The sequence below is a fragment of the Zalophus californianus genome, chromosome 3 (genome assembly GCF_009762305.2).
Source record: "Zalophus californianus isolate mZalCal1 chromosome 3, mZalCal1.pri.v2, whole genome shotgun sequence".
Taxonomy (NCBI): Eukaryota; Metazoa; Chordata; class Mammalia; order Carnivora; family Otariidae; genus Zalophus; species Zalophus californianus.
Genome location: NC_045597.1, coordinates 75,998,014 through 76,009,998, shown reverse-complemented (window position 1 = coordinate 76,009,998; position 11,985 = coordinate 75,998,014). Strand labels below are relative to the sequence as shown.

Below are 11,985 nucleotides of genomic sequence, written 5' to 3'. Positions count from 1 at the left end.
TTTTCTAGTTCTGTCCATTGAAAGGACCTGGAAGCAATAATGGTCCAGTAGCAATGAGCACATCTTATGTCCAGAGTTTGGTTTTAAATATCATTCCCCACTAACAGGAACAAGAAATGGCTGATTCCAAAACTGGAGTAAAGAAAGCACAAGATGAGCCTGGGACATCTGCTCATGTTAGAAACCGAAAATGTGCTCAAAACTAACTGGTACACGAAAAGGATATGAAAGGACCTTGGAGCTCTTCTGGACAGACTTAGAACAGTTTGAGCAAAAAGAGCATTTACTGTAATTGATTATAAAAATACACGTCCCTACAGAGAGAAAACTAGTGTTTGGAGGTGACCATTACAACTCCTTATTCTGAAAACTAGTGATTAAAGGGGAAGATTTAAACTTTTATCATGCCTTTTTTTAGAGGAATTTCCCGATTTGATGAGCGAAATGACTTGAGATTTTTTTTTTTAAAGATTTTATTTAATTGACAGAGAGAGAGAGCACAAGTAGGCAGAGGGGCACGCAGATGGAGAGGGAGAAACAGGCTCTCTGCTGAGCAGGAAGCCGGAGTGGGGCTCGATCCCAAGACCCCAGGATCATGACCTGAGCTGAAGGCAGCTGCTTAACGACTGAGCCACCCAGGTGCCCCTGAAAGCACTTCTTTAAAGAATACCACCAAATAAATGTAAATCTAAAGGCAAATTGGAAAATTGCCATTTTGGAACACCGAATGAAATAAGTGATTCAGGCAATTATCATCAATGCGCAGGTTGTTAGGGAATGGGATATTCATTTTGATGTCAAAATAACACCTGGCTGAGCATTTGCTAAGTGCAAAGGAGAGAAACCAACTTAAAGGAGACCTCTCCTTTATAAGGAGAGATCAACCAAGTGATCAAACTTATCAAAATAGTGGAACAGCCTGATATTATACCCTCCTGAGTAATTCAATATGAAGTGCAAAGCATCTTTCCTAAAATGCTTGATCTGAATCTCATTTAATGCCTACTTTATAGGAGGTACAGCAGATAGAGGAACAAGTTAAACTACACCATGAGGAAACAACTGGGCAAATGCAGGAAGTGGTAAGATACTCTATATCTGGTCTGGTTCAAGACATCAGTGCAAAGGAAGGTGAGGGGACTGTTCAAAAGGAGACTAAAGAGCTAAAAGCAAATGCCATGCATGAACCTTAACTGGGTAGGAGTGCAAAAATAAGGAAAAGCCCATGTGGAGTCAATGAAAGACTGAATTTAGACGAAATCAGAGGATATTAGCTTCTTGGATGTGCTAATGGTTTCATCGTTCAGGATGAACTAGGTTATGCTACAGTAACAAAGAACCTAAACTCTCAGTGGCCTAAAACAAAGGTTTCTCCCCCCCCTGTTGTGTAGCAGAGTAATTGTGCATTTCCTTTCAGAACAAGAGAGATGCTTACTGATTGGGGTAGGTGGTTTAGAGTGTGATACTCCTATCATTCTGCAACAGAAGCTCCAAAATATTGTTAAATGCACACTTCTGAAATTTGCTTTCAGTTACACATTCCACTACTTTACAAAAGTTGCTGTGCAAAAGGATATTTTCCTTGCTTAGAAATAACTAAAGCAACAATAGTGTTCATAAAAATGGCAGAAATCAGTGTTTTATTTTCTGAGAAGTACCATAGTATATATCCTGTTCTTCAGACGTTCAATGATTTTAGATTACAGTTGGTCTTTTTCTAGAGACAGATTTCTAAAGCTTACAGATATGTATTTTTAAAAATAGGTTCTACATTTTAACTTAACCAAAACATGTTAATGCCGTTTGGATTACTGCATGGAAAAGCCAACAAAATAGCTAAAACTTGGCCAAAGAAAATGGATCGATATCACTGACAAAAGTCTGCAACTGCTCTCAATAGTTTTATAAATGAACAGAATTTCATACACCTTAGAATGCCAACTGAAAATTTTTCAGTACTCTCAAGCTGACCTGAAGAAAAAAAAAAAAAGAGGTCAGAAAAGGCTATTCAAATGGCCAAAATGCAGAACACTGGCAATACTGAACGCTGGTGAGGATGTGGAGCAACAGGCACTCTCATTCACTGCTGGTGGGAAATGGTGCAGCTACTTTGGAAGACAGTTTGGCAATTTCTTACGAAATTAAACATGCTCTTACTATATACAACCCAGTAATTACACTCCTTGGTATATTCTCAAAGGAGCTGAAAACTTCTGTCCACACAAAAACCTGTACACGGATGTTTAAAGCCAACTTTATTCACAATTGCTGTGACTTGGAAGCAAGCCAGGTGTCTTCAATAGGTGAATGAATAAACTTGGTACATCCAGACAATGGAATATTATTCAGTGTTAAAAAAGAAATGAGCCATCAAGACATGAAAACACATAGAAGACCCTGAAATGCACTTAAGTGAAAGACGTCAATCTGAAAGGCCACACACTGTATGATCCCTACTATGTGACACTCTAGAAATGGTAAAACTATGGAGACAACAGAAAGATCAGTGGTTGCCAGGGGTTGGGGGGATAGGGAGGGATTGATAGGCAGAGCATAGTGGATTGTTTGCACCATGAAAAATACCCTATATGGTCATTATACATTTGTCCAAAACCCACAGAATATACACCACCAAGAATGAACCCTAAGGCAAACTATGGACTTGGGGTGATTATGATGTGTCAGTGCAGGTTTATCAATTGTAACAAATGTACTACTCTGGTGGAGTATATAAGAAATTTCTGGACCTTTCAATTTTGCTGTGAACCTAAAACTTCTCTTAAAAAAAGAATCTTAAAAAAGGGGGGGGGGCGGCTCCTGATACGACCCCCCTGCCCTGCTACTCTACCAAATAAAGAGAACTTAAAAAAAAAAAAAAAGGACTTCCCTCCATCTTGATTCGGTCAGGATTCCCTGAGCTACTTCTGTCCCGGCTAATCTCTCAGAACACGCCCATACAAACTCTCTCCCGCAAGTCATTTTCATCGTCCTCTTTATCCCTAGGTCTGCCTTTGGTGAGACATTTCACACCGCAGACATTCACTGGACACTGCCTTCCACCAAAATTAGTGACATTATCAACTATATTTGCTGAAACTTTTAGCCCACTATGCCTATTTTAAATATTTTGGAAATTATTTTTATATGTAAGTTATAATTTATCATCAACCTTTTGGAAAATGACTTGCTCAAACCTTATAGTGTTATCATCAGTATAATGTGCAGGTCCATTTGCCTAAGTGAGGAAAGAAAAAACCAATCACAACTTGATCCCATTTGTTTTTTTCCAAAAGAAAAACATCCAAAGTAAAATATGAACATTTAATTTCCTTTAAATAATATGTAATAATTTACATGCTATACATTCCCAAACACACTGAAATTTTGTAAGACATATACACAATCTGCTTTTTGCCAACATATACCCTGTAGGTCACTTAAGATGTTAACTGATTTCTCAGTCCATGTGTGAGCACATAAACACACATATATATGCCTGAAGTTGAAGATAATAATAAACCAAAAAAACATTTGAATATAAGAAGTCTGCCATGGAAGATTCCAAAACCATAATCGGTAACTGGAACCAAGGAACAAGGCACAAAAGTTTCCCTTTGTGGTCACAAAGATTAAGTTTTCTGTCCCAGCGCTTAAGTATGGAAATAGGCTTGGCTAAATCACAAACTATATTTAATAGTACATTTCTGTTACTGTTTAAAAAGCAGTATTTTTCTTATTACATAATGCATTACACAAAAGCATTGGAAAAATAAACAGGATTAGATAAGTTCTCATACAATAAAGCTTTTTTTCCATTTGAAAAAGATATTTATGCTCAAAACTAATATAATAGATATAAGTACAGTAAAGAGAAGCATTAGGGATCCTATCCAGGTTTCCTATTACCCCTGAATCATACCTCTTGTCAGTCATGTTACTTAAACCTTCAATTTTAAAGCCAGCTGGGTAATACCATCAATTGCATGTGAATTGTTTTGTTTTGTTTTTGTTATGTAAAGATATGTTAGTAGCACACAGAACAGTTAATATAACATGGCAAAATGAAACTTTTCCTAGCATTTAAGTTGTTCCTGCTAAACATTAACTTTGTACTAGGCTATCCTTAATTTTCCTTTTTTATTCCTATGTTAATGGAGAAGAAAAAATGTTCCACATAGAAATGGCTGCTTTAAAATTCATGCAACCAAGCAAAATCTAAACTATCTGTACTTCCTTTTTTTTAACCCCAAAATTTGGGGGAAACTGAAAGCCTGTTCTAGGAAGAGCAACTCATTGAGAGAGAAAACAGTATGTGTGTGTGTGTGTGTACACATACACATTCTTCGTTGTTTCTAAGAACAGTTTTAGAGCCTTAGCTTTTTAAAGTTACACAGTTATCCAAGGAATAAAGCCAACCACAAAGTAAGAATCAAAAGAATGCAGTAATCCATACATAAAAGACAGTCAAATAAGTTTACACATATTCAAGAAGTCAATAATCTAAGTTGTAAATAATGTCATCAAATGTAGCACTGTACAAACTGTAATCAGGATAAAACCTTCAGTTTCATTAATTTTGAATATGGATGTGGGAGCAGCTGACCATGAACTTAACACTGTACGTGCACATCTGTTTATACAGGACTGTTGTAGCATGCAGGCCCTGCAGTGATGATGGTGCAATTCTTTACAAATAAAAACAAGGCTGACCCAAAGAAAAAAAAACCAAAAAACCCAAAAACCTGCTCCTGGCTATGAAACTTAAGAATAAGTTGCAATTTTAAGGCTTTCTTAAAATATTTTTCATGGCACTTCAACATTAAACATCACTAATAGGCAAAATATGTAAATATCCATAGTTACAGAGTTATATAATCAAAAGTACATGCCATGTCAATTATTAAGGGAGAACTTTGTCGAGTTTTGTTTCCTGGCAATTAAGTTATAGTTAAGGAAGGTTATTCAGAATTGTTTGGCTGTAATTAACATATAAATCATACAGAAATGTCAATTCACTAGTATACAGTACAAACTGTGTTTTGAATAAATCTGCCAACACCACTCGTTTCTTAAAGAACTTAAAGTCATTCCCTGCTGGAAATGCAATTAAACGGACTTACTTCTCTCACAAGAGCAGTTATTATCCTTTCTTCAACTATTAAACTCTAAGATCATTATTTGACAAATTCCTTTTGGTCATGCGCACATCATTCTCACAAGAATCCAATTCTTGCACTAGTCAGTCCAGAAAATACTCTACGGATCTAACAGGTCATTCTGGCCACACCATACTCTAAGCTGACCACACCAGGTTCCGACTTGGAGAATTCTTCAGCGTATTCACTGTAACGATTATCTGCTGGGTTGCTGCCCTCTATAGTTCGAAGAGCATGATTCACAGGCAACAGAGTTTGCTCCTTAAAACACAAGGAAGTTTTGAGGGTAGGTGATTCAGGATGAACTGAATGTAACAATTCCTTGGTGAGAATTCCATCTGTTTGCCTATTTTTACGTTGCTTAATTTTCTAGAACAAATCCAAATTTGAAAAAAATTACTAATTACACACACTACATGTTCAATACAGGTTAGATGAAAGAAAAAACCAGGGTGCCTGGGTGGCTCAGTTGGTTAAGCGACTGCCTTCAGCTCAGGTCATGATCCTGGATTCCCGGGATCGAGTCCTGCATCGGGCTCCCTGCTCAGCGGGGAGTCTGCTTCTCCCTCTGACCCTTTTCCCTCTCGTGCTCTCTCTCATTCTCTCTCTCTCAAATAAATAAATAAAATCTTTAAAAAAAAAAAGAAAGAAAAAACCATCCTTTTGTAAATGTCCTCTTTATGAATATACAAAGATCTCAAAAAATTAATAAAATCGGGCGCCTGGGCGGCTCAGTCGTTAAGCGTCTGCCTTCGGCTCAGGTCATGATCCCAGGGTCCTGGGATCGAGTCCCACATCAGGCTCCCTGCTCAGCAGGAGACCTGCTTCTCCCTCTCCCACTCCCCCTGCTTGTGTTCCTGCTCTCGCTGTGTCTCTCTCTGTCAAATAAATAAAATCTTTAAAAAAAAAATTAGTAAAATCTAGTGCAGAAGAGTAAGACATGGTTGAGAATCCTAATTGTTTAAAACTTTTACAGTGGAAAATGGTTATTATGCTTGACTGTAAAAGATCAAACCTTCATATTTGAAAGGGCATAGATTACTTGGGAAGTATAAAAGGTAAACATTTTATAATAAAAGAAATGTGTATGAGACGTCACCCTGAATCATAATTGTATAATATAACAAACGCACACTTATTTACCTAAACAACTTTCTTACATGGTTTCCCTACAATGATTTGTTAGGTGAACATAACCAGCTTTAGAACACAACAGAATTTTTTTATATTTTTAATTTTTTTTAAGATTTATTTATATATTTTTGAGAGAGAGAGAGAGCAGGAGAACAGGGGAGGGAACAGAGGAAGAGGGAAAGAGAGAATCTCAAGCAGACTCCCAGCTTTGGCTTGCTTGATCTCATGACCCTGAGATCATTACCTGAACTGAAACCAAGAGTTGGACGCTCAACTGAGCCACCCCCAGGTGTCCCAACAGAATTTTTTTCCCAAACAGAACATAAGATTTTAAATGTATTCTGTGACAGAGTGTCATGCTCTCTAATCCCCGGACTGATCTCTGGCCACTCTGCTGATATTTACCTATGTCTTGGATTTGCCTCTCTCCTTACACATCCTCCTATCGTTACCTCCGTATCTGAGAGATGACTAAGGAACAGTCCTGCTTGAGAGGCAGACACGACAGTCTGAGTTATACCAACTGTCTAGGATTTTTGAAGTATGGACTCACCGATCCTTTTTGCTTATATGTGATGACAGAGAAAAGATTACAAAAAAGTCTTATGGTCGAGAGAGACTTCTTAAACAAGATACAAAAGAAGGCATAAAACATAAAGAGTGCAATTGACTGCATTAAAATTCAAAACATCTATACAAAACATACCATAAATAAAATGAAAAAGACGAGAACACAGACTAAACAAAGCCACTTGTGATAGATAGATAGATAGATAGATAGATAGATAGATAGATAGACAGACAGATATCTAACAAAGAACTAATGTCTGGTGTATAAAGAATCTTACAGATCAATAAGGAAAAGGCAAATATACCAACAGAAAAATAAGTGGAGGTTTGAATAGGCCATTCAGAGAACAGGAAAAACAAAATGGCCAGCAAATATATGCAAACTCATTCAACTTCCTTTGTTATCATGGAAATCCAAAACTGAGAACAAGTTAAATGTTCTGCGGTAGCTGAATGGATAGACTGTGATATATGCATATAAGAGAATGTTATACAGTAGTTATTAATAAAACACAAGAATTAAAGCTACATGTATCAACATGGATAAATTTCAAAACAATGTTGAGTAAAATGAAGCATGACAGTGTAACAACCTTTAAAACATGCAGTTCCTTAAGCTCGGTGAAGGGTACATGTGCCTTGATGTTTCTGTTGCTCTTTTATGCCTTATAAAAATATATTCTTTTGTACTTCTTCAATATAAAATAAAAATATTTCAAATCACACAAAACAATATTATAAATAGGGGATAAAAACATATATAGAAGTACAAAAATATGCACAGGAACAATTAACCCCAAATTCAGCCCAAAGCAGGTGGGGAGGGCTAAGGAGGAGTATATTTCTTCAAATATACCTATCACGTTTCATTTCTTAAAACAAAAACATGAAAGATCTGAAGCGAATATGATAAATGTTAAAATCTCACAAAGCTAGGTGGTGGATTCCCTGATATTTATTATGTTCATAACTCTACCTTTCTATATACAGTTCACCCCTGAACAACACAGGGGTTGGGGGAACCAAACCCCCATGCAATCAAAAATCCATATATAACTTCTGACTCCCCCCAAAAGGTAATTACTAATAGTCTACTCGTGACTGGAAACCTTACCAATAGCATAAAGACTCAATTGACACATATTTTGTAAGTTGTATGTATTAATACTATATTCTCACAATAAAGTAAGCTAGAGAAAAAAAGTGTTACTAAGAAAATCACAAGAGAAAATACATTTACAGTACTGTACTTTTTTTTATCAAAAAAAAAATCCACTTGTAAGTGGACCTGCGCAACTCAAACCGATGTTGTTCAAAGGTCAACTGTACTTCAAATACTTCAATGTTAAAATTCAGGGAAAGCAATTCAAATTAACATACTGAAAGTAGAGGAGATCTGATTTGGAAGCAGTCGTGTACTTATGAGGTTTCTATATATACTAATTTACACTGAGAACATAAGTAAGGAAATACACTAATTTAATATTTCAAATATATCACATTAGACACTTCAGAATACTTACAGATTCTAAGTCTTTAATATCTTTCTCTAACTGCTTATTTTGCTCATTCATATTCATAATTATATTAAACACGGACTGTCTAGGATGCAATGTTCGATCAAATTGGTGGTACATGTTTCTCCAAAACCTTTATGACAAAAACAAAAAACAACAACTCAATAAATTGTGTTTGAGAAAAATCAAGTATAAGTACCTCAATGATGCCAACTTACTTAAAATTGAAAGATACTGTATTTGGCTCCAAAACTGCAAATTTCGGAGATTTGGAACTGTAGAGAGGATTTAAGTACTTCTTTTGGTCATCCAGGAGAAATGGCCACAGGGAGTAAGTCTTTTCCTTTAACCTTAATGTAATGAGAAAAACAAAGATCTTTCCCACAGATGCTAATACTCATTTTTACAAACCAGGTAATTGTTTCCCAAGTAGATTTAAGTTTTAATTTTTCCTTCTCTTCGCAACCTAACCTCACCTTGTCTCTGAATTCTGTATTCTCCCTTTTCTTTCACTTATAATCATGAAATAAATAAAACCATGTTTCTCTGAACACAACACAGGTCTACCATTTTCTCTCACAACCATACACGTTAAGAGATTCCTTTCAACTCACACAATTTCATAAACATGGCCTCTGTTATACCTATTTCACATCACCATACACATGTATACAGAGTAAAGACACTTGTATCACTCTTTGGCCTCATTCTCTTAGCCCTATATCTGGGCTGTAATAACATGTCTTATAGAGCAGGGACAAATTTAAATGTGAGTAGCAAAAAAAAAGGGAATTAGGAAAAATCAGGACATTATTCAACAGTAAAAAGATGCCAATCATATTGCAACTCTAAGAGTAAGTTAGGTGAAATAAGTGGATAAAGGGTAGAATGGTTTAGATAGTATATTTACCAAATAAACATACAGGGGAAAAATGGAGAGTCTGCTCATTTTTCTATGACCCCTAAGATGACCAGTAAGTAAGTTCTTAGAGAAAGACTACTAGGAAATAAGTGCTTTTATTACCATCTTCCTTTGTAAGAGGATGTTTGGCACTAACTGGGAAGAACAGTTTTTCCTAAAAGAGCTCTGTACTCTAAGAGTCACCTGCTCCAAATTATGACACACTACTGTGAATTACTATGGCACAGAGCTAAAGTCTGAATGCTCTTTGATTTGTTCACCTCTGTCATACTCTGATTTCACTTGTAATTCCCTTTACACATCTTTAGAATCTTCCAAGTGCTCTCAGTTCTGCCTTCAATTCTGTTGAGAGTGAGAGTATGTGGCTGTCTTCAAACTACTACCAGATTTAGCTTCTCTAATATGTCACTTGGACATTCAAGAATCTATAACTGCTCTTTATTGACTTGTAAGAACTCTAAACTCAGAAACCCAACCTAAAAAAAATTTTTATTTAAGCACTTCTCACAGCCTCACCCCACATTTTCTTTGCATCAAAATTTAGCCAGAAACCCCTACTCCCAAAGATTGGTTAGGAAAGAAGAGGTACGAGACCCAACTCAGGGACAGACACACTACAGCTAACACAGATCTATTTTCCCCAGAGAACATCTGTTTAGAAATGGGAGGAAAACTGTAAGGCTTCATCTTACCTTAAAACCAAAAGTTTTTAAAAATCTTTAACCAAACTTTAAAGCTTAGTGACCAATACTTTCTAAGAAATGAAATAAGTTAATAGTTTTCTGCTCTAAATATATATTCAGATTAGAAAGGAGTAGAACGGCGGTTTCCAGGGTATTGGTAAGGTTTCTTGTTCTGGGTGCTGGTTACACAGATGGATGAGTTTCAGATTCACTGAGCTTCGCACTTATGCCATATGCACTTTTCTATATGTATGCTACATTTCAAAACAAATTCTTTAAAATGTGTTTTTACTGTTAACCTGAGGATGTGAGGGAGAGAGGGCACTTAGCTTCAGAAATAGACAAAAAAATCTTTACAACAAAATTCAATTCTATTACATACTGTCAAGATATTTTATTATGTTCCACTATGATTTATGTTAGACCTCAACCAAGTAGGAAAAAAAGAGCCCATTTTATGCAAACTGTCTTACTTGAGCTCTTCTCTTTCCTTCTGACAATTTCCAAGGAAGTTTCCAAATTGGCATGAGTGAATATGTTCATGGATCTGAAGAAGAAATGCTTCATTGAATTCAAAGTCTTGTGGGAACTGTTCAGTCAAATGCCACACACACTCCAAGAACTGAGTAAACACCGGTGAGACTTCCTTTGGGTCACCATCCAAATGGCCACACCTACCCCCGAGAAAGTACAAGCTTTTAAAAATGCCTCTGAAAGAAGTCAATTATTCACATATTATCAAATTTAAACATACACACATGAACCTGAAACACTATTCTATTGTCATAAAAAAGGCATAATGTTTTTATTAAAAACAATTTAAATCTATGTTTTTCAACCACAACTTTAAAGGATCTATTGCCTTCTAAGTACCACAATCCAGACAAAAAGGAAGGCAATAAACTGCCATGAAAATTTAACTAAGGTATGAGAATTGAAAGAAATGACAGAAAAAAATTAAATCAGTTTTCATACAAAAAACCTGACAGCACTCTCACCTACCACTGGATATGCGAATTCATGAAGAACAGAAATATTCTGGTACTCTAAAATGGTTTTACTAATTTTACAAAATATATAAATGTACAACTATGACTCACCTCTCTGAAAACTTATGTCCAAAAGAGATCCAATCCTTTTCTATTAAAACCTTAATGAGAAAAAGTGAAACCCATTTTACAACTATTTTCAATTTCTTTTGTTTAAAATGGATTAAATCCTATTATCTTAACAGCATTTACCCTTTTAACTTATGGTTGAAAACAAAACAAACTTTTGTTTAATTATAGACAAAAGACAGCAAGAACCTGGATTAGAGGCTGGTTTAACAAAGAGTAAAAATGACACATAAAAGAAATACGGTAGTCCTGTGACTTAAATCATTTAGGTTGTATTTATTACATTTTAAGTAAAAACTACATGTTATAGAGCGCTAGCACATTTACATTTCTGTATGTCTAATGATGATATCTGCATAGAAAAAAGGCTATAAAAATGGAAATCAAAATGTTAACAGTGTGAACTGTAGGTGGTAGACTGGGGTGTATGCTTTAAACCTTCTGGCTTACTAGTACATTACTTATACGGTACTTAACAGAAAAAGAATGATAAAGACACCAATAAAAAGTGTATATTCAAATTCATATGGTGATATCTAACCTCTTGAATGGACTGTCTTTATCTGTTTTCTCTGTCACAACTCTACTGAAGTAATAGGCTTCTAATTTTTTCAGTCTAATTTATACAACCTATCTTCTTAGTATTTAATATATCTCATAATTTCATTATATAATCACCAAGTACATTCTTTTCAGTCAAAACTGCCACCTTTGGTGGGGGAAGCTAAGATGGCGGCAGAGTAGGAGGATCCCAGGCTGGTCTTGTCAGTTAAACACAAACAGATAATTATCAAATCATGCTGAATACCCCAGAAATCGGCCTGAAGACTGACAGAACAAACTCCACAACTAAGGGGAAAGAAGAAGCCCCACTGAAGAAGCACC

The 11,985-nt window shown here is 35.8% G+C and overlaps 1 protein-coding gene across 3 annotated transcripts in view; it reads right to left on the bottom strand.

The window, feature by feature from the left end:
* Positions 1 to 3,310: 3,310 nt before the first annotated feature.
* Positions 3,311 to 11,985, bottom strand: part of MTMR6 (myotubularin related protein 6) — a 33,318-nt gene continuing 24,643 nt past the window's right edge. For 2 of the 3 annotated variants that reach the window (XM_027589278.2, XM_027589279.2), the window contains 5 exons: positions 11,083 to 11,132; positions 10,456 to 10,656; positions 8,596 to 8,727; positions 8,384 to 8,510; positions 3,311 to 5,525 (listed from right to left, as the gene is read on the bottom strand). In XM_027589278.2, coding sequence (XP_027445079.1) covers positions 5,265 to 5,525; positions 8,384 to 8,510; positions 8,596 to 8,727; positions 10,456 to 10,656; positions 11,083 to 11,132 — 771 coding nt within the window. In that variant the 3' untranslated portion in view covers positions 3,311 to 5,264. The remainder of the gene's footprint in view (positions 5,526 to 8,383; positions 8,511 to 8,595; positions 8,728 to 10,455; positions 10,657 to 11,082; positions 11,133 to 11,985) is intronic. The other variant, XM_035726648.1, reaches the window with a different exon arrangement.